The sequence below is a fragment of the Arachis ipaensis genome, chromosome B5 (assembly GCF_059453495.1).
Source record: "Arachis ipaensis isolate K30076 ecotype BB chromosome B5, ASM5945349v1, whole genome shotgun sequence".
In the NCBI taxonomy this organism is placed as follows: Eukaryota; Viridiplantae; Streptophyta; class Magnoliopsida; order Fabales; family Fabaceae; genus Arachis; species Arachis ipaensis.
Window position 1 is genome coordinate 107,830,087 of NC_142440.1, and position 24,665 is coordinate 107,854,751.

Genomic DNA, 24,665 nt, shown 5'->3' on the forward strand with positions numbered 1-24,665 from the left:
TCATTGCATCAATTAGTTAATTGCATAAATCTCATGAAAGTGTTTATAATTCTCAATGTTTGATTGAATCAAGACATGTATGCATAACTCATCCAAATGCTTGCTTATTACCTAAGAAAATGCATGAAACTAACCTAAAACATACTAAAAATGACTTGTAAAATTAGCCAAGATGCCCTGGCATCACAACACCAAACTTAATTCTTGCTTGTCCCCAAGCAAGTGATAAAACATAAGAAGAATGAATGAAAACACAAAGAGATATGATCCCTTATTTGAAAGATTTCAAATCCTAGTTTCATGGAGTTTCATGCATGGCAACTTAGGTTCATATTCTTGTTGGTTTCTAGGCTAGAATATACTCTTAGATACTCACTCCATTGCCTTTATATGAGACTCTTATTTTTTATCCTTAGCTTAGCTTTGTTTTTATTTTCTTTTTCCCTTTACTAGAGGCTTATTACTTTGTTTAGCTAAGTGCTCTATGTTAAGGCAACTCTTTATGATAAGCTTTCAGCCAACACTCCCAAACTAGTTAGTTCAAGGTGCTAGGTGTTGAAACACCCCTGAAGACTTACTTACTCAAGCCTCTCCTCAACACATACACACCACAGGCACATGGCTTGTTATTCTTCCCTAAGACCTTGGTGCCCATCACCTCTTTGGGTTATTAAATATTTTGTGACAAGGTTGCTTTTGAGAGTGAACTTTCGGTTGATAATCCCGGGTTAGTTAACCCAAGTTATCAAGTGATGAAGCACTCCTCAGAACCTAATCATCCAAGCATATCCTTGCACAAAAATACCACAGACACATATCTGAGGATTCAAATTATTGTGCCTAGCTTTATTGCTTGCTCTTTTCTTTCTTTTTCAATCCCTTTTTCTTCCCAGGATCTTTTTATTCATTTAAGTCTCATAGAATGCACATTAAGCTCATATTTCAAGAAATTCTAACTTTCAACCTTATTGGTGAACCACTAGTTAGTTAAACATTTACCACCACATAACTAGGACTTTATTCTGCAAACTTGGACTTCACTCTTCTTTTTCACAACATTTTCTTACATTTTCTTTTATTGAAGCTTAGGAAACAAGACATACAATTTAAGTAAGGTGAAATGATCTAGGCACTTAAGCTAGTAAGCCAAAGCAAACCTAAAGAAAATAAGATAATGTAAATGACTTAAATACTGAAGGGACATTGATCCACAGTGGTACAAGTGCACTTTTAATTGACAACTTTAATCTAGAAACAGTCAAGGAACAATACAACATTTTGATGCCTTCTTGTTTCCTCTTTGTCATCACCACCTTTAGCTTTTGTATCCTTCTTTATCTCCTTAGATGATGTATATTCCTTCCAAAAGCTTAACTGTCTTCCTGCAAATGTATTGAAAGTTGCTTGCTTCCCAAGCACTTGAGTGGTTAGAATTCATGTATGTTTGTAAGCTTTTGAACTTACTTTGGTGTGTGAACACCAAACTTAGTTCCTTGCCTACTTCTTTATGCAATGAGTTGCATGCAATGTGCCATCATGTGCCTTTAGTCTTTTTGAGAAACCAACTTAAACGAACTTCAAAAGTCAAATGGCTTCTGTGATTATTTGGGATTAGTGATTTCTTATGCTAATTGAAGGATTGCAGTGTGTTCATGTAAAATTCATGGTGGAACACCAAACTTAGTATCACACATTCATTCTTGAATTAGTGACTCATGGGATAATCACCTTTCGTGTGAAACACCAAACTTAATTCCTTGCAATGCACAGAAGGTTAACTTGACCTTTTATTAAACAAAGAAAAGAATCACAAAAAGGGTTTACCTCTGGTTGGGTTACCTCCCAACAAGTTCTTCTTTAACGCCACTAGCTTGACGGTTGTTATCTTGTCAGGGAGGATGATAGTCATAGTGCCTCGGATCCTCCCCTCTCATAGTGAATCTGTCTCCACTTCCTTCCTTGAGGATCTCTACATGCTCCAACAAGAGGACTTTGTTGATTGTGTACACTTGAGGTAATTGAGATGGTATCACAGGAAAGTAAGGTGGTATTAGTGGTTGGTGGATCGATACCACTTTGTCCCCTAGAGAGAAGTCCTCTATAGGGATTTTTTTTGTTCCTCCAACCCCTAAGTGCCTTCTTCTCAAGCCTCTTTTCTCCTTCAAGTGGTGCTTCATTGAGTTTGAATTCAGAAGGACCTTTGTTGATTGTTTCTTATGAAGATTGTTGCTCTAGTTCCTCCTTGAGTCCTCTAGTTTATTGCACCACTTGTATTTCCTGTTTTTCCACCAAAGGTGCCTTCAGAGGCTCTGCTTGTGGTTCATTGATTGCTTCTTCTAAAATTGCTTCCTCATGATCATCCTTTAGGCCTCTATTCTCTTGTTCTGAATCATGTGAGGGTTTGATGACGTGAAAGGTTAGTTATTCATCATGTATTCTCAACATCAGCTCCCTTTTCTCAACATCTATGAGTGCTTTGGCTATTGCTAAGAATGGTCTCCTAGAATGATTGGATGAAGATAACTTTCTTCCATCTCAAGAATAACAAAGTTTGTAGGGAGGAAGTACCTTCCCACCTTTACCAGCACATTTTCCAATACTCCTAGTGCTTGTTTGTAGATCTTGTCAGCCAGCTGAAGGACTATTTTCGTTGGTTTCAACTCATTAATTTGCAATTTCCTCATGAGAGACAGGGGCATCAAGTTTATACTTGCTCCAAGATCACAAAATCCTCTGTCAATCATTGTATCCCCTATAGCACAAGGGATATGAAAACTCCCTGGGTCCTTCTTCTTTGTAGGTAAGTCCTTCTAGATAAGGGCACTGCATTCTTTAGTTATCACTGCTGTCTGTCCACCCTTTAAAGGATTCTTCCTGGTCAGCAACTATTTCATAAATTTGATATATGAAGGCATTTGTTGGAGGGATACAATGAAGGGAATGTTGATATGGAGAGATTTGAATATGTCTATAAACCTAGAATACTTCTTCTCTTTATCACCACCATTGAGCCTTTAAGGATATGGTGCTTGTGGCACGTAACGTTTCAAGACTTCCTTCTCTATTAGCTCCTCCCTCTGTGCAAGGTTATTTCCTTGTTTTGGCTCTTCTAAATTCTCCTTTGAGGACCTTTGGTTGTGCTCTATTGGCTTTATAACTGCTTCTTCCAAGGTCTTTTCACTCCTTAGACTGATTGCCTTACATTGTTCCCATTTCTGGTTCTTTGTTTCTCCTCTTGGATTCTTCTCAGTGTCACTTGAGAAGCTATCTGTGAGTTTAGAAATTTGCTGAGAGAGATATTCCACTTGGGATTCCAGCTTCTTGATGGCAGCCCCTTGGTTTTGCAAATTGGATCTTACTTCCTCCTTGAAAGCATTGTTATCCTTAGACTCCTCCAAAAGCTTTCTCAGTAGGTTCTCTATTCTTGATAGCTTGTCCTCAGGAGGAGGATGTAACACTGGGTTGGAAATTGGAGGTTGAGGATGGCCATTCTATGTTTGATAGGGAGGCTGGAAGGAAGTGTTATGTGGGGCTTGATATGGTCTTTGGTTGGAGTGTTGATAATTGGAATTGTTGTAATGGTTGGAGTTTTGTGGCCTATGGTCATGGGTTTGGCTTTGCTAGCCTCCCCACCCAAAGTTTAGGTGATTCTTCCAACCAGGATTGTAGGTTTTGGAGTGGGGATCATAGGATTGTTTTGATGAGTTTCCAACATAATTGGCTTGTTCCCAATCACATCCTTCCTCTGTGTTCACCCCTTCTTGAGCTGGTGGTTGATTGTTCACTGCTGCAACCTGAGTTCTCTCCATCTGCTTGGTGAGTTCTGCCAATTGATTGGTAATCAGTTTGTTCTGAGCTAGCAATGCATCCATATAGCTTAACTCCATCACTCCTCTATTGGTGCTCCGATCTGAGGCATAGAAATACTCATTATTAGCCACTATTTCAATTATATCTATGGCCTCTTCTATGGTCTTTTTGGTATTGAAAGATCCTCCTAAAGAGTGGTTCAGGGCCTTCTTTGCTTCTCTAGAAAGGCCTTCATAGAAAATGTGCAGTTGCACCCATTCGTTGAACATATCAGGAGGGCATCTTCTTGTTAGCTCCTTATACCTTTGATTTTGATCCCTTTGATTTTTCCTTCATGTTCATTCTAGCAAATTCCTCTAAAAGGCAACTTAGAACATGCTTCTTTTTCCTCTGTGTTTTGATGTTTTTAAGTATGATTTGGTTGGTTGCGGCTACTTTCTCCTTCCATCGGTATACGTACACTAACTTGGTTGGCTTTCAACCATTCTCCTATTTTGTCCTATTTTACTTTATCAATCTCCATGTCTTTCATCAAATCATGACAATGTTTTCCCCTGTGCTCCATTCTAGCACAAGAAGTACAGCATATCCTAAGCCTCTCATATCGAATGCCAATCACCACCTCCTTCCTATTTGGACCAGCAATTGTTAAACTATCTTTGATTCTCTTCCTTGCCTTAATTCTAATTCTAGATTTAATGATCCTTGTTTCTCTATCTCATATCAGAGAAAACCCAACTTCTAGCACTGGACCAATCCATTCTCACTATTTTCTAGCAACTTCTAGCATTTTATATAAATCTGGCAAGTTCCAAAATTACACCCAAACTAGAAAACTAGTCATGATCTCCATACTAAGGCTACATTCTTCATTCTAATGTTTGACATGAAGAACGTAATCTTTGAAAGGACATGGTGCACCATATTCAATACACATAACATCTACTTCACTTAAGAAAAAAATTGAAATTTGTTATCACCCTTGTCACTGACCCTGAATGCCTTTGGTTTGCCCCAAATTGCGTTTAAAGCATTCTTCATGGTTTCAATCGAGAAATTTTTAGAAGCAAAGAGTCTTCCGTAAAGGCTATTAGTGCACACATTCACGCCTTTATATATGTCTTATACTTGTAAGACGATAACCCCCTTCGTTTCCTTCTCACTAGACTCCCTAGATCAATCATCATTCCTCCCTATTTTTGCGATGCAAAATTATGCAAGAGACCTGGTCAACCAGATGATCATGATAACATAAGAGGTACAAATTCACAGTGACTTCTATAAGCCTTGACAGTAGGAAAGCTCCATTTGAGTAAAACTTTAACTAAGCACTAGAAGCCCTAATAGAGCTAAACTTATTACTCTTTATATTAATCTTTTATTTTCAATTAAATTTTAGATATTAATTGTTTAAAGATAAAAATTGGCATTCTTCTTATAAAATTACTAATTCTAAAAATTTAAGTAGTTAGATAAAGATATATAAATAATTATATAGGTAACCAATCTTATTAGAAGTAAGCCAAACTTAATTGGATAGATTTGGTTTAAATTTTATTTACATATAACAAATGATAAATTCAATTTTATTTACACAAATCTTATTAGAATTTTGATTTTTGTTGTGCGAGATGATGTGAAGTATGACTCTTTTGTAATAGAGTGATAAAGATTTGCAAGCTTTGTTTTACCGTCATTGTCAATTTTCCAAGGTGAGAACCCAAAATTGTTGCCAAGCTTGGAGATGTGGTCGCTAGTTCAGGAGGATCAAATTGGAATCCTCAATCTGTAGCAACACCAGGAGACTCTAATTCAATGCCTGTTGTTGCCTCTACATTTGTGCCTATAGTTACACCTAATGCAATGTTGGTGGCATCTATGTCTTTTTCAATTGATGTAAACTGCGTTAAAGATAGAGAAGTTGGTTATAATCGTTCTTTTGGTGAGCTTGCGGTTGTGATGGCTACTCTCCTGAGATGATATTGACTTCAACGAGGGGTGGAGAACTAGATTGCATGAAAGATGTACTGCGGGATGATGATGATGTGGAGCCTGCCATGATATCTAATGACAGCAATGCTAATTTAGGGAGGAGAATTATAGTTGGTTAGGTGGACCATGGAATTCTAAAACTTAACAATATCTGCCGCACTTTTTAACTTCAAATCTGGAGGCCATGACACAGCAAGATTTTCCAGACGTAGAATCCAAATTTGGGGGCAGAGATTCACAGGATACATCAACTACAACTGAGTTCCAAGTTGGTCAACAATTTCAGAATAAAAACAAAGTCGTGTTAAGTGTCAAGACTTATAGCATCCGTCATGGGGTTGAGTGTAGAGTGTTGGAGTCAGATCACATCAAGTTCCATGGAAAACGTAAGGAATTTGGAAAAGGTTACAGTTAGTTTATTCATATCACTCTTCGCCAGCAAAGGGTTATTTAGGAGGTTAGAAAGTATATTAGACCTCATACATATCTAGTCACAGATATTTCTAGTAATCACAGGAAACTTGATTAGTCATATGTGCATTCATCTTTTCTATGGTCAAAGCTAATGTGGCTGTGTCGATTAAGGTACTGCAAAATGCAACAAATGCAAGTTATGGTTTCAAACCGAGTTACAGGATGGTTTTGTTAGCTAAGCAGAAGGCAGTTGCATAGATTTAAGGAGATTGGGAAGATTCATATAATTAGTTGCCAATATGAGTTGTAGGTGTGCAGACAACAATGCCTAGTATGTAGTGCTGAAGACGAGTCTTGTGCGAGTTAGAGACCAAGTTGACGAGTCATAAGCTTATTTCCACTAACTTTTCAGGACATTCCCACCATGCATCGAGGTTTCAGGCATTATTACAAGCCACTAGTTAGTATTGAATAAAACCACATCAAAGAAATTCACTCTGTGAATAAAACACGCAGTTAATGAAGCTACAGTGATACTCACATTCACGGGCTACAATAAATCTAACCTCAATCTCCATTGCATCATTCTAGAGTTTTTCTCGCTCGAAGATAGTTAATATCCTGCCCACCTGCAATCTGCTACATTAGATCAATAATGGAAAAATATAGAATGACTAGTAATTGACATAACATACTTACGAAACATATATACTTCGATGCCAACGGCCAATAAAATGGGTCAAAATCAACAGGCATGAAAGTAGGAAAATGCCAAAATATCCATGACTGAAGTAGCTGTAATGGACAAGCCAACTTAACGATATTCTTGTTGGCAGCATGACACATGCATCAATATAACCATGCAAGAACAGGAGACTCCCAACTGTATCTACCCAAGTCATTTAGCCTAGCTAGGTAAGGCAGCCACCAGATGTGAAAACATGTCCCAAACTTATCACCAAACAACTGAGTCGATAGCAACATCATAATGTACACCCTTGCAAATCTATTCATAATCTCCTCATCTGCATCTAAAGGGAGCTCACTGAATATCTCCTATAACCAGAGAACCAATGGTCATTGAGCCTTGCAAGATGGTATAATTCAATAGTGTACAGATATGGTATAATCCGGTCATCCAGAACAGACCATGCTACCTTCTAATGCTGGTAATACATCGGGTCGACTACATAATAATAAAAAAGTTTATTAAGAATTCATAATAAAATTTACATAATCAACATATAATTATATTTAAAAAATTTAATATTATTCATGTCCCATTGAAAAAAATAAATATTAACCAAATTTGTAATTTTATAATGGTTAAATCACACAGTTAGTCTCTACACTTTCAGTGAAATTGCAAATTAATCCCTACACTTTAAAAGTTTATAATTGGGTCCCTAAAGTGAGTTAAAATTTGCAATTTAGTCTCCGCCATTCAAAAAGTGTTTGATTTAACAGAATATTCTCAGAATATTCTCTATTTTAAACATGTGAGCTACACATGTTTGACAATAGGGACCAATTTGTAATTTTAGCAAAAGTATGGGGACCAACCGTGTAATTTAACCATTTGAAAATGACCAAAAACTTCCTAGGCTATCTAAACCTACCCCGCCCCTCCCCATCTCTCTCACTCTCACTTTCTCACTTTCCAAAATGACACCCCAACCCCATCGCTCTCTGTCTCTCACCTCAGTTCACCATTACACGCTGGATCCACCGCATTTGTGCTCACGAGTCGGGTCTTGCCTCTTTCCTCCATGTCATCTCTTTCAGCCAGTGACTTTTTCTTCTCTTCCAATACCAATACTAAACACCGATAAATGGAAGAGAACAATTCCAATACCAAACATGCTCAAAGCGAACAATTCAATGTCTAAGAAAAAATAGCAACAAATCAATATAAAAATAACAACTCAATTTCTCAGTGGATCCAGCGTGGTAACGGAGGTGAGAGGCACAGTGATGGTGAGCCGAGGTTAGAGACGGAGAATGCTGGGGTTGCGGTGCCATTTGGAAAGTGAGAAAGCGATAGTGAAAGAGCTGGGAAGGGGCGGGGTGGGTTCAGATAGTTTAGGGAGTTTTTGGTCATATTCAAATGGTTAAATTACACAGTTGGTTCTCATTCTTTCACTAAAATTACAAATTGGTCCCTATTGTCAAACATGTGTAGCTCACATGTTTAAAATAGAAAAGATGCTGAGAATATTCTATTAAATCAAACACTTTTTGAACAGTGGGGACTAAATCACAAATTTTAATTCTCTTTAGAGACCCAATTATAAACCTTTAAAGTGTAGGGACCAATTTATAATTTCACTAAAAGTATAGGGACCAGCTGTGTAATTTAACTTTTTATAATTTATTAAGTACATCTTATCAAAACTGATGACAATCTTATACTAATAAGTTAAAGCCTAATTATATCATATATGCAAAATCCAATCATGATATTTTCACCACACATGCTACTCTAGCCTTTACATAGAAATCAAATCCCCACAAAATCTATACCTACAACTAACATTTCTAATTTAAAAATTCTAATTTCAAATAACTCTAATTCACTACTATAACTAACATTTATAGTTTAAAAATTCTAATAAAAATTTAAATCACTACTCTAACTAAAATTTATAATCTAATAATTCTAAGTTACTAAGGATTGCTAACATTTCTACTCTTATATGAAGAAAAGAAATTTCATGTACGCTCCTCCTCATTGATATTACCGACAACTTCATCCAATCGGTATATACGATATGGGTTATCCTCCATGACTGCAGTTTTGAACTTTGCCACTTTGCGCTCTCAAAATTCTCTTTAGTGTGGGGGGTAGGGGGAGATTATGAATGTAAATCGTATGAAACCAATTTGAATCCTTATATAGAAAAACCAGCACTAAATCAAGTCAGGCTTATTCATTTTATATAAAGAAATGATTGGCACAAATTTGAATTAGGGTGATTTGATTTACCATGAAAAAACCGTCCTTTATAATTTGAAATTGCCTATTTCGATTTAGTAGGAACCAATTTTACCACGCTTGTAACATCCTTATTATCAGAATGTCACGCTTTCGCCTGCGTCACTCTGATAGCGAGAATATTACGATAACTTCTATATATTTAATAATAAAATAGGAGCCTTTAACTGAAAATCACATCGACATTTCTTTGAAAAACCGGAAATACTTTTTCTTTTATATGTACATACATAAATACAAATATATATATATATATATATATATATATATATATATATATATATACAAAAATATGTATATAAAAAGCCATCAAATCCCAACTCCTATTCCTCTTTACAAAAATATAATAATAATGGCGAGGGAAAACAATAGCTAAGATGATACATCACAGAAAAGCACGATAAAAAACTCAGTAAAATCTCCATCGGTTTCCACGTCTGTTTCTTGAAAAAAGATAAGGCTGCTGGGGTGAGAACCTAACCATACAGTCTCAACAAAGGAGTTTAAACATTGTTACAGAAGAATATATATAATAATCAAAATTTGTTTAACGGCGACGATCATTGCTCGTCTTATGAATCCTTTATTCATCAATTTACCAAACCAAAATCTCCATTTGAAATTCATGTGACTACCCGTTCAATGCCAAAATCATTAATCACACTGCTACAAGTCAAAATATATATCATATTTTACCAAAAATTACCAAGACATATAACTTACTCAATCACGGCCTCTGGCCCAACATATAATCAAATCACGGCCTGCGGCCCAAACAAAATCAAATCACAGCCTCCGACCCAACATATAATTAAATCACGGCCTCCTGCCCAACATATAACCAAATCACGGCATGCGGCCTAAACAAAATCAAATCACGACCTCCAGCCCAACATATAATTAAATTACGGCCTCCGGCCCAAATAAAACAATCAACACTCAACCACCACAATCCGAATCATTCAGTCACAATCGCAAGTAATGAATTTCAGACACAATCAAGAGCAATTACAGCAAATATGACAATTAGCAGTTAAACAGAAATATACATATAGGCAAACCAAAGACAGTAGATCACACCCAAACAATGGCAAAAAAATGCATGCTTGTCCTACTGGCCATGAGCTCACTTGTAGTTATAATGCCAAACCCGACACACATCCGGTAGTAAACCCGGATACGAAACACCACAACACAGAGCAAATGGGACCAAACTGCAACCCTTGCATCTTATCTGTTTAACCCGGAGCATGTGGGACTGATAAATTACTATTTTATGGTTTATCTTGTGCTAAGTTGAGTGGTTTTTACCAAGTCTTTGCACACTTATTCATACAATTTGTATGATTTTACAATTCCTTCCCAATTTTGTTCTTTGGTTGAAAACTTGCTTCCTAAGCCTTTAAATTGTGTATTTTAATTCCCCTTTATACCATTCGATGCCGTGATCTATGTGCTAAGTGTTTTCAGGCTATATAGGACAGGAATGGCTTAGAGGATGGAGAGGAAGATTGCAAAGAATAGAAGGAGCACAAGAAATAAAGGAGATAACCAGCGAAGATCGACGCGCATGCATGGCTCACGCGTGCACGTGATTTGGAGAATTTCACAGCGACGCGTGCACGTACCTGACGTGTACGCGTGATAAGCGAGATTGCACAGCGACGCGTGCGCGTGACTGACGCGTGCGCGTGACTGACGCGTGCGCGTGACTGACGCGTACGCGTGACGTGCGCCACGTGCAGAAATCACAGAAAACGCTGGGGGCGATTTTGGGTTGAGTTTGGACCCAGTTTTTGGCTTAGAAACACAGACTAGAGCCAGAAAACAAGTAGAGACTCAACACACATTCACATTTACACAGTTTTTTAGTTTTAGTTTTGAATCTTAGAGAGAAAACACTACTTCCTCTAGGGTTCTTCACATTCATAGTTTTAGAGTTTTATGCTTTTGCTTTGGATATTGTGAAGAATTACTACCTCCGTTGAAGTTTCTATCATTCTAGTTTGTTTCCTTATTCCTTTACTCTTTTATCACCCATTTACCCTGTTCAGATTTACATATGGATATCTTTGATTTTTAAATTTATTAATGCAAGAATTATTTTTACATTTAATTTTATTATTGGTTTGAGTATCATCTTTCCTTAATTTATTACTCCAAAATTAGCTTTTATTAATTTAATTTTAGTTACCATATCTCTTCTATTTTCCCCCTTACATGTTTGCAACATTGGCATCCATGTCAATGGAGTAGGCTCTTAACTTGACCTTGGAGTTGATTAATAGGAGACCCTTGAGTTGGAATACTCAAGTGTTAATTTGCAATTGGAAGTTGTTGGCTAACTCTCTAGTCACTAACGCTAATCCTTCCATAGGAGAGGATTAGGATTTATGGATTAGAGTTGGCTCAATTACTTGACTTTTCTTTATTCGATAAAAGTTAACTAAGTAAAAACAACAACCTCTTATTATTACACTTGGGCGAATTCAACAAGGATAGAACTTCCGATTAATCTTCTCCTGGTCAAGGCTTCTTTATTTCAATTACACAAAACCTCTTGTTAATTTTCATTGCTTTAATTTATAATCATTTATTTTTCTGTTCTCCAACTCTAAAATTTCTCGGAAAAATTCTTGACCAATAAAATAGCACTCTTTTATCAACTCGTTGGGAGACGACCTGGGAATTCTACTCCCAGTATTTTATTCTTAAATTGTGACAACTCTTTCTAAATTGATAAGCATATTTTCGTCGGTTAAGAACTGAACTTGCAATGTTGTTCTTATTATAAATTCTTAATCGGCAATTTTCTGTACATCAAGGACAAACTACAACCCTTACGTCTTACCCAGGCGGGTGTTTCAAGTATTAACCTGGAGCAAGTAGGACAAACCACAACCCTTGCATCTTACCCAGATGTTTCAAATCTCAACCCGGAGTAAGTGGAACTAAACCACAACCCTTGCATTTTACCATCTTATCCAGGTGTTTTAAATCTCAACCCGAAATAAGTAGGACAAACCATAACCTTGCATCTTACCCAGGTGTTTCAAATCTCAATCTAGAGTAAGTGGGACAAATAACAACTCTTAAAATTATGCACACATACATATACATATATTGGTTTCATAATTCAAGCTACTACCCAATTAATTAATCACCACAATAATCAAACATACTAATTCATAAAGCTCACATAATCACCAAAAATATAAGTTTCATATTGATATCGATTTATAAAAATTCTCGATAATAAATGGTTTTAAGACAAGCCCCTACCTCGCTGATGGCGGTTTCCTAAAACTTGGATCTTCCTTTTCGGATGAACCCAAGCTATAACCAATCAACCAAGCTCCTGTCGAGCGCTCTGCGAACAATCCAAGCGTCTAAATTCGCACCAATCTCAACTAAGCACCTAAGCTCTCAACAATTAAGCTATTCGCAACAAAATTACAACTTTCTCAACCTAAGGTTTATAAAATTAGAACAATCCAAAGGAGAAAAAAATTTTCTTACCTTAACCCACTCAAAAATGCAATGGAACACACTTGAAGTTCATGCTAGAGTACCCCTAAAAGACCGAAGTCACAAATATTCAACTCACATATACCAAAAATGCGAATTCAGTGGCAAATTCAAAAATAGAGCAGGGATTTTGGATTTACTCCCTACAATAGTTAGATCAAATTGAAGAGGATAAGGAGAGCGACGCGTGATGGCAAACGGCTCGTCAATCAAAGCTACGATTTGGAAGTTATGTGAATTTTCGTGTTGTGATGAATAGTAACACTAAAGCTGCATTTGTTTCTAAGAACATGACAAGACAAGACACAAAAGACAGAGACACAAAATTTTATATTCTTATATTCGGTTTGGTGATAAATTAGAATAAATTATAAAAATTAAATTTATTCTCATTTTTTTCATTCAAAAATTTTGCGAAGAAAAATATAATAATAAAAATTAATAAGAATAATGAAAGAAAAAATTAAAAATTAAGTTGTATCGTTTGTTAGTGTCTTTGTGTCCTTCCTATTAGGATGGATACAAAATATACTAATTTAATATCTTTGGACACAATGTCTCTGTCAATGTCTCATCTGCCAAACACGATTTTGTGTCTCTGTCTCAGTGTCTTGTCCCTGAAAACAAACGCAGCCTAAGACATGTTCTTCTCTTCCTCTCTTCCCTCTTGTGCTGAATATGTTTGTGTGTTAACGAGAGGTTGAGTGCTGAAATGTGAAGAGTGAAAGGCTTATAAGTCTTGAGCCTAACATGGGCCCATTTGCGGTTTTTGACCTGTTTGGTCCTATCTTAGACCAAAACCTTTAGAATAAGTATGTTTTCTTTTTTAAATATTTTTCCTTGTTATTCATAAAATATTTTTCAAAATCTCAACTAACTCATATTTTAATTTTCAAAAATCCGGAATTTTACAACGCTTCTCCTCTACTAAAACAAAGTATCCTATTTCGATTTAGTAGGTGTCATGCTAAATTAAATTTATGTAATTCGATTTATGTAAATGTATAATTCGAGTTACTTTGATTCGATTTATATAAATATATGTTAATAAGGATATGTGTGTAACCTATTTTTGTTTAGAATATCTGTGTAATTTTGGACACCATTTATTTTATTAAGGTGAATTATATGATATAATATTATTATTTTATTATTATATTTAAAATTTACTTATAATATGTTCAATTTACTACATATTTTTATCTTATTCATGTATTATGATTATCTAGTGAATATTTTATAAATTTATAATAAAATTTATTTATTTATTTTACTCAATTTATAATTTTATTTTTATTATTATGTTATTGTTGGTTTTTCAAGATACTATTAAGGCTTGTTATGTCGTCAACGAGAGCTATAACTCAAATGGCATAATCTCCCCATACTCACTTAGAGGTCACGGGTTCAAGTCTCACTCATAACTTTAGGATAAAAAAAAAGGGTAAACTACTAAATTGGTTCCCTATGTAGTGCAAAAATAAGCTCCAAAAACATGAAATCAACTATAGATGTATCAATACATTTATTTATCATTCTCCTTATAGGGAACCTATTAAATACTTCACCCAAAAAAAATTAAGGCTTGTTATGTCATTCTTCGTTATTTTGATTTGAAAGTAAAACTTGTTATGCATATATTTTTTGTTTATAAATTGCAAATCTAATACAATTCAAATTACTTGCAATCAAATCATATTAGAATTAGATCGAATTTTTTTAAAAAAAATATATCAATTTAAACCGCATTAGAAATAAAATTAATATTCAGGTCGAATAAATTTTTAACTCAAATCCAAACTGCATTGCCGACCTCCCTTCCTTCTTGCAAGTAAAATTACAATTGGCAACCATAAAAGTTATACCATTTGACTTCAGAAATCTAGAAGGATACCAAAACTAGGTAAGGGGAAGATATTAGGAACTATTAAAGAAAAATGGTGGGTTTTGGCGAGAATAAGGAATATAAACACAGCATTTCTAAACCCATAGGGCGAATCTCTGGGGGCGGGTCGAAAAAAGAATTGTCATACTTGGGGCTGCTTGGCCGCACTACCATTTTTTTCTTGATTAAGTTTGATTAATTTGACTGTTATGAATTATGACCTAAGAGAAATTTTAAAAAATATTTTATTTAACGAGGGTTTTGTGCTGGAAATTAAAGTTTGGTCAAATCTAGTATAACTGCTGCATCTATACAATATGGCTCAATTATTGGTTAATTGAAGTTAACACAATATTAATATATAGCGTTCATGCTTGAATTTTCCATATTCTGTTTCAATGGCGCAAATCCTATTTGTTAATTTTGTTGAATTCCCCTACAAAATTCTCCTTTAACAATATAAAATCCATACTCGTTTTAATTAAAAATTTTATATGATTATCCAATTAAATTTATGCATTTAAATATCCTTTTAAGTAGTTGATTTAATAATTTGTTAATTTTACTGATGTAAAAAAATACTATTAATTGTCTATATAAAATTATTATATATATATATATAACAGTCATAAAAATTAAAATTATAAAATATGTTTAAATTTCTGTATAAATTTTAGTTGACAACACGTAAAACTTAAATTTATATAATATTAAAAATAATGATACAGTTAGTGAGGAGCCTTTCATCGAGTAATATGTGGACTACGAAAACAAAAACAAAAAGAAAAAAACCACACAAACACACACGCGATAATTAAATTTGAAAACACAGCACTAATCAGCAACAAAAATTATTAAAAAAGTACAATACTGATCTGTTGTCATTAACATTGCTATTCAGTATAATTCATTTTTCATATTTATATGCTAAGTTCGTTATGGCACAGTCATCTTGATTGAGCAAATTATAAATTTAGATTAAAAGAATAGAGAATAGGGAAGAATATAAAATGGACAACCTATGAAATATTTGACCTCACAAAAAGTATTGAATAGAAGGATACCAAATAAATTGTCGGTCGAAACATGTTATAACATAGATTCCAAGCGTTAATTTAGTGGAGACTTACATCTATGATTGTGATGGTTACTAACAGTCTTGTTCCTCTTACTTTATTTAGTTATTATTTATTCGTTAACAAATAGAGGGGATTATATATTAATTAACATGTGTTCATTAATTTATGTTACTGAGTTGAACATTATTATTGCCTTCAAAACTCTCTTAATAAACAAATGCACCGCCATTGCTTGCCACATACTGTTAAGTATTTTCCCTTTCTTCTTTCTTCAATACGATTAAAATAAATTATTGCCACTAAATAATTAATGAAGAATAAAACAACTAAGAAATATGGACTTTTAAGCCACCTTTTGTTGTTAGTGTTTTCCTATATCTTATTAGAGTTTAAAATTTCGTTTTTGATTTTCATTTTGTTTTTCAAATATCATTTAACATAACTACAACTACATACCTTCGCTATAAAAGGGGAAAAAACAACTAATAAGTACAACGAAATTCACTTTTACAAAAGAGCTATGAAATACAGATATTTCGTTGGATTGTCGTATTTGAGTGTCGAATGTATTTTAAACACGATATTCACCAACATTCGTCTGAGACACGTGTTTACTGTGTCTAACTGTGTTTTAATAAAAAATAAAAAAAAATTTTAAACACGTTTGGACATACCTAATTAAATACCATCATATCTCAACTTGTCTAATCTTATTCTTAATCTATATTCTTGAAATGAATTTAGATATATTATATATTATTATTTATTAAAAGAAAAAATATTTTAAATACTTGATATAATTAAAATAAGATATTAAAAATAATTTAAAAAATTAATTTATATTTTAATATCAATAAAATATCAAAATATAATTACGATTTATCCAAAAAATACTTTATATTTTATATGTATGCATGTCTTTGTGTCTTATAAAATTTTAAAATTTGGTATCGATATATCCCGTATCGTGTCGTATCCTGTGTCCGGGTCAATATTCGTGATAGCAAAAGAGAATTAAATGTTTTCCTATTCGAAAGTATTAGTATATATTAGCTTAGATAGTCAGTTTGAATTTAACCTTGATGGAATATGAACCGAAAAAAGTTTTACATGAAGACATATAATTATATAGCATCATATCAAATTAATTTAAGTTAGTTTAATAATTAGTTTACTAATCTAATTAAGTAAGTATTAAAAATTCAAATCTTACTTTATGTATGCAATAATTTATTAATTAATGACAAATTTTTAAATAAAATTTTGATTTATAATAAATTATTTTTTATTTTGTTAAACTAAAAAATATATCACCATATTAATAAATATAACTTTTTTCATATTAATTATTCGAAAATTGTGTAAAATATTTTATTTTTGCAGTTCATCAAACTAACTCCTTAGTTTTTAACACATTTTTTTATGTGAAGTATTTATTTGGAACCTTAGCATCAGATTTGTTTCTATAACATAAAAGATTCACAATTATAAAGAAATTGAGTGAGGAAGTTTCACCGGAAAGCAGTGACACGTGATTTGGGCAACATATTATATGATGTTTTCAACACTTCAACAGATTGTGGCGGTTCTTCTATTCTCTCTCTATGCCTCCGGATATCACTCTGCTTTGCTGCAGGAAATTGCTCTCCTAGATCCCGCTTACAAATATGCATATACGAACTCACAATTAATTTCTTTAGAGAAAGTGTAGGAAAATAGTAATGATTGTAAACAAGGTAAAGACTTCAAAATAAAATAAACTAAGATTAATAATCCACAGAAAACATAAACAGAACTCCTAACCCTTTGAAAAAGGATTAGTTACTCATGGAAGAATAAAAAACAAGAAGAAAACTGTGCTGAGAAATGAAATGTCTGAATTTAGATCTAAAGATCCTCCTCATTTTCATTGCCTTTTTTTGTGTATAAGGTTCACTTATTTATATCTTAAGTCTACCTAAAATTCAAATTTAAAAAGTATTCTAATCTTATCTTCTGGAAAGAAAGATAAGGTAACTAACTACTTCAAATTCAAATCAAAACAATAATTCAAATCAAATCCTAATAACCAAATCTTTTATGTTTCTAGAAAGAATTAATAACTAATCTTCTAGAGTCTTGAGAATTTTGGATGTGATTAAGGCTTCTAATAATATGGATAATTAAGTTTGGGCCTTAATTGTTGGATCCTGAGAGTTGTAACTGTCTTTACGCCAGGCTTGCATTAGAGAAATTTAGGCGTAAGCCCAAAATTCACTTCCAAGGAGCACACACCGTATGTGTGTCTTGGAGGCTTGGAGGACGCCCAGCAGATGGAGGCAAGGAAGGAGGGCCGCCAGGAATGTAAAGAGTGAATGGAGGAGGCCGCCGGGAGTGTGTTATGTCACCGGGTGTGTGAGCTTGGCCGCCACGCGTGCGGCGTTGGGTGCTTTGGCTCCAATTCTCCTCTTTTTTAGAGAACAATTTTGTTTCTTATGCCATACTTTTTCTGTACTTGTGTTTTTCTTGTGAAAAAGCTTTGATTCTTGCTTGTTTTTTAGCCAAAAACTTTTAAAAATACCAAAACACTATCCCAACTCTAAATACTTGATTATTTATGAAATTCCATTAGAAAACATAAGAAATTTGATTAAAACTTAAGAAAATAAATGAAAAAATCCCTAAAAATCGCTGAAGATGACGTGTCATCAGTCATCACAGTTTTCTGCGTGTTAAATTTTTTTAATCAGTTAAAAATAACTAAAAAATGATTTTTTTTTTAATTTTAAAATGTGAAAATGGTATTGCTGTTTTGTTGAGGAATTGTTTTCAAATTAAAAAAACAGCATTGTCATTGTTTTAGTTGAACAAATTTGAAAATTAAAGTTAGTCAATACGTCGGTGATGTATTGTAGAAAAAGTAAAAATATCAATGACATTGTGTGAAAATGTTAATGATATTTTTATACTGGTAGAAATAAAAAAATATAAACCAACTATAAAAAGAGCCTTGGTGTTATGCTAAAACACATTAAGGAGAATAGAGGTAAACAAGAAGTTGTTCTTTATTTTGAGATTTTGAGAGGTCTTTAGTCCTTGGAGTTATTCTACATAATGAGAGAGTGAAAAAATTTGTGACTGAATGTAATGAGTGTATAAAATTGAGGGTTATGTTAGTTTAAAAATATACTATAATAGATAGATTTTACTTCATACACATGAGGGCATGAGCATTTTATATAAGAATACATGTGTTATTATTGTTTCTCTTTTAATAACATATGAAGGTTTTAAGAATGTACTTTCTCAAAGTTTAGATCATCAAGTGCTGAAGAGAGTGATTAATAAACCATTATTTTATGATTTATATTGTGTTTAATTGTGTAGTTTTATCAAATCTTTACCCACTTATTCATATGATAAGCATGTATTTACAATTCCTTCCCAAAATCACTCCATGGTTGAAAACTTGCTTCCCAGAGACTTTTAATTATATATTTTAATTCTCCTTTATCCCATTCGATGCCGTGATTTATGTGTTAAGTGTTTCAGGTTTCATAGGGCATGAATGGCTTGGAAATTGGAGAGGAGGCTTGCAAGAATGGAAGGAACACAAGAGACTAAGGAGATGACCAGCGAGCAATGACGCGAGCGCATGGCCCACGCGAACGCGCGAAGTGAAGAATTCGCAGCGATGCGGACGCGTGCCTGACGTAAACGCGTGGATTGGAGTCTGCACGCATGACGCGAACGCGTGAATGACGCGAACGCGTGACAAGGAAAAACGATGAATGACGCGAACGCGTGGACGACGCGTACGCGTGACCTGCGCGATTTGCAAAAATAATAGAATACGCTGGGGGAGATTTCGGGCCGCCTTTTGACCCAGTTTTCGGCCCAGAAACACAAATTAAATCTAGGGAACATGCAGAGATTCAACAGGCATCCACACACATTGAGATTCATCACATTAGGATTACACTTAGTTTCAGATCTGAGGTTTTTAGAGTTGCATTATATTGTTAGTTTATGTTTTTGCTTGGAATTTTCGGATGCTGAAAGTCATTACCTCCGTTGAAGATATTACTTTAGTTTGTTTCCTTATTCCTTTATTTTTAATTAGTTACTCATTGACTCTATTCAATTAAGTATGTTACGATTTGAATTTATTAATATATGAAGTTATTTTTATTTTAATTAATTTTAATTCTCTATTTTAATTTAATTAATCATGTCTTCTCATATTTTTATGATTATTAATTTCATGTCAATGGAGTAGAATTTCTACTTGACATAGGGGTTGATTAAGAGGTGATACTTGAGTTGAGATGCTCAAGTGCTTGGTTAAACTGGACGTTGTTAGCTAACTTCATACTTACTAACACTAGACCTCCCCAAGGGAGAGGGCTAGGATCTGAGAGTAAGAGTTAGTTCAATCACCATATTTTTCCTTATTTAGTAAGGAAAAATCGAGTGAGAACAACAACCTTTTTAAACCACACTTGAAAAGATCCCAACAAGGATAGAAGTTCCACTTAATTATTCCCCCAGTCAAGGCCTTTCATTCAGAGTATCAATAATTATTCTTAGTTTAATTTTATTGCCTCAATTCACAATCATTTTTTATTGCTCATTATCAAACTCAACTTTCTGGGAAATTTCTGGTTAATAAATTAGCACTCTTTCCTGAAATTCGTTGGGAGACGACCTGAGACTCATACTCCCAGTATTTTATTTCTAAAATTTCGTGACAACCCTTTTTAAATTGGTGAGGCAGATCTTAGCTGGTTAAGAGCTATACGTGCAACGCTGTCTCTTAATTGAATTCTCTAAATTGGTTAACTTCTGCCACGCATCAGTGATATATGTGCTAGTATTTGGTGATTTTGTTCAATTCAAAATAATGCATACGGCTGATGAAGCTAGTATGCAAGAAATATTTTCAACCTACCATCAAACTAGAGCACAAGCCTCACTTATCAAATTATATGTGGATATGTGGTAGTCTAATAATCATTCCATCTGACATATAATATTCATACTAGAAGGTACTTACTAAAAAAATAATAATAAAATCCACATCTTATTTAAATTTTACTTGCGAGGCATTGGAAAGACGGCATCCATATCCAGACCCACAAAAGGAGAAACACTAGAGGACCATCTATATCCTTGTAGTCATACCTTGATGCCCACCATAATGATCGATACATATGTGCAAGGCATGTAGAACCCAACTAAACCTATTTATCTGAGAAAACTACCGAAGCAACGGCAGATACTTCGCACGGTGATTCTAGACTTATCACTGAATAATGTCATACCAAATAGCAACATTGTGTGACATTTCACATATATTTTCTTACTCAGTCGATCCGTCAAATGTTGGCACTACTTTAGGTTGCAGAACATTGAAAGCTTGATTCCGGTTCCTCTATCGTCGTGCAACCCAGGAGCACTATCAAATTGGTTGATGCACTCAATCTCTAATCCACTTGTGTTGTGATTAATAGATCCAATCACTGGGAGATTATGAGTTCGGAGTCCAAAGATCATAGCGACATCCTCTAAAGTAATCATGCACTCGCCATGTGGAAGATGAAAAGTGTGCATCTCAAGATGCCACCTTTCAACCAGTATATCTATAAGTCATAATCCTCCCAATTAAATATATATGATAAAATCGCTCTCTCTTAGTTGTTCCTCCACCCTGACATCGTATGAATCTACTTAGTTCAAGTGTTTGCTATACAAATTTCTTGAACTCTAAAAACAAAATCATAGTTTTCAGTCAATAACTATTAATTACTAATTACTCAATTTAGTAAGAACTATAATTAGTAATTATTAACTTACTACAAATTCTAACAATTGATAATTACTAAATTAATTGTTAATTATTTTTTGCTACTATAAACACAAAAATTACTTACGTATAAAGGATGCTGAAGATATTCTATAATATAGTGCTCAACACGTGTGATGTCACCTTTTTTCATTTTCGTCTTTTCTTAACTCTATAATATGAAAATACACGAACAATTAATAAACTCTATTATATTTACTAATGATTAATCTTATATATATATATATATATATATATATCTTATATAATATACTAAAAATTAATAATAATTCTATTTTTCCTAATACATATGCAAAATAAAACTAAAATTACCGAAAAAGTATACTAATTGTTGCTAACCATAACAATTAATAATAATACTAATTTTTCACAAATATTTAAGGTAAAACTAACTAAACTTAGTTAATAACATATGCTAATAATTAATAATATTTTTGTTTTGTAATTAAATATTTAAAATAAAATACAATTTACTAAAAATATATCCTAATAATCAAAGCTAACATATTTTAATATGTTTTTAACATAAAATCTAAATCACTAAAAATTATATACTAACAAATATTAATTAAATAATTCTGTTTTTGAAAAAAAATTATTTCAAATAAAACAAAACTTACTAAAAATTATTAACAACCATTAACTAACACTAATATAGTACTATTTTTTTTTAAGTTATGAGTGAGATTTTAACTCGAGACCTCTAGTGAAGATAGAAAAATTATGTCATTTGAGTTATAACTTGTTAGCACTAATACTAGTAATATTACTACAGCTACAACAACAAATCACATTCTTTAACCAAACTTTATTATATTTTTTAACTACTTTCAGCCTAAACAAAATTTTAAAAAAAATCACAATAGCGAACTACTAATAACAATAAAGCTGAAATAAAATACTTACTTGGTTGACTTAGTAAATCTCCCTTCTCTCTTGACATTTTTCTCTGCAAGTGGGGCAAGAAAAATTTTGAGAAAGGGATGAAAGATAAAACCGAAGAAGAAATGAGAGTAGACGAGAATGGTTTCAGGTTAAGGTTCAAGTGGAAGAGTGTGTGCACCTGCCACACATACATAGAAGACGTCAATAACGTTTTTAGGACAACGGTATTTCCTTTTTGTGTCTCAACTGTATTGACGATTTGACTCTGAACACTAATGCCTCCTGTAACGACGACGTATTACACAGCACTTTTATCATTTTTGAGTGTAACACCGTATTCTTTTCAATATTAAAAAAAGGTTTAGTTTTATATTTATTTTTTTAAAGTATTATTTAGAGTAAATGGTTAAATTAGTCTCTGAAAGATTATTCGTTCTTCAAATTAGTCTTCGAAAATTTTTTTAATCGAATTCATCCTTTAAAGATTTTAAATTAGTCATGTTAATCCTTCCATCACTTTTTTGTTGATAGTATAGGTGTCAAAATTTGCTAATGTGACATGTTAAGTAACACCACAACACACTCCTATAAGTCTTAATTGACTATTAATATAATAAATTTATGAAATTAGATTAAATCAAATCTTAATTGAGGAAAGAATTTGAGGTATTGGAATTCCTCAATTTGGGGTTGATTTGATCTAATTTCATAAATTAATCATATTAATGGTCAATTAGGACTACTAGGTGTGTGTTGTAATGTTACTTAATGTACCACATCAACAAACTTTGACACTGTTAGTAATGAAAATAATGGAAGGACTTTTTTTTTTGAACAAACGAGCTCAACACCAAAGTGGAGTGAAAAAGGAGTCAAGTCTAAACAAATACATACATAAAATAAAAATAACAAGAAAATTATCCCTTGTGTTATCTCTGGCATAGCCATCAACCACCAAAGGGATCCGAACTACTCCACTCTCTATAGCTGGTCAAAGAATTCTGGAACACCTCCTCTACACCTGCTTCCTTGTTACTAAAGATCAATCTGTTTCTCTCTAACCAAACATTCCAAATAACGGCAAAGAAGCAAATGAGCCTCTTGTTGCGGTCCTCTTTCCTGTTTACAATATCTGTCCAAGTCTCAAAGTGTTCTTTCAGCGAGTCCGGAACAGACAAGAGCCTCCTAAAGTCGGATAGCCATCCACACCACACCTGCCAAGTAAACTTACAACCAGGGAACAAGTGGTAAACATGTTCAACCTCTGTCTTACACAATACGCACATGTCATCACCATGGCTAATAACACCCAGCCTATGCAGTCTTTCTTTACTATTAACTTTTCCTATTAACGCAAACCAAATAAATAACTCTACTCGTGGTGGAACCAAACCTTGCCATATGGTTCTTGTAAAGCTATAGCTGGTAATATCTTCCGGGGTTGTTTCTGAATGCATCACCTGCACAAAAGAGTTTGTTGAAAAAATGCCTTCTTTGTCAAACTTCGAGACAATTCTATCTTGCATATCATATGCTAACTTTACAGGACATAAAGTCTCATGCAATTGATCCACTAAATCCATCTTCCATTGTTATAACTCTCGCCTCCACTGAAAGTTTCAAATCCACTCTAACCTGTCCCAAAACCCACAATCCCCTATGACGGATCCTTTTTTATCCTCAAAAAACTCATCTTTAGTCAACCACTCTATAGCCAAACATCTTCCCAGAAGCGAGTCCTCCTTCCATCACCCACCTCCATAGACAACCTAGTGATCATCTTATCTCTCGCATTACGATCCTTGAATTGTAGCTAACAGATATCCTTCCATGGACCCCCTCTACTAGGCAATGTCTGAGCAGATAACATCAAATTGGGGTTCAAGTTATAACAAGAACATATAACTTTCTTCCATAATGGACACTCCTCTTTTGAAAAACGCCACCACCACTTGAACAGGAGATCGGTGTTTCTAACCACGACGTCACCCACTCCCAAACCACCCAACCTTTTAGGAGCCTGACCCATTTCCCACTTAACCATTGGCACACCATTTTTTAGGAATTGTCGCTGCAACGAAATCAACTTTTCTGCCACTGTCTTTGGCATTTTGTACAGGCTCAAATACTACACCGATAAGCTATTCAACACAGATTTAATAAAGACTAGCTTACCCGCTTTATTGAGCACTTTTGCCTTCCACAAGCTAAGTTTCTCCTTGACTTTATCAA

General features: G+C 33.8%; 1 protein-coding gene across 1 annotated transcript; it reads right to left on the reverse strand.

Moving 5' to 3' along the window:
• Nucleotides 1-23,380: 23,380 nt before the first annotated feature.
• LOC107640799 (uncharacterized) lies at nt 23,381-24,016 on the reverse strand. The gene has a single exon (XM_016344297.1). The coding sequence runs from the start codon at nt 24,014-24,016 to the stop codon at nt 23,381-23,383; it is 636 nt and encodes a 211-aa protein (XP_016199783.1).
• Between the last annotated feature and the right edge of the window lie 649 nt (nt 24,017-24,665).

Excerpts from the sequence above, each read along its gene's own strand:
- LOC107640799 (XM_016344297.1), bottom strand. The coding sequence starts at position 24,016 with ATGGATTTAGTGGATCAATTGCATGAGACTTTATGTCCTGTAAAGTTA.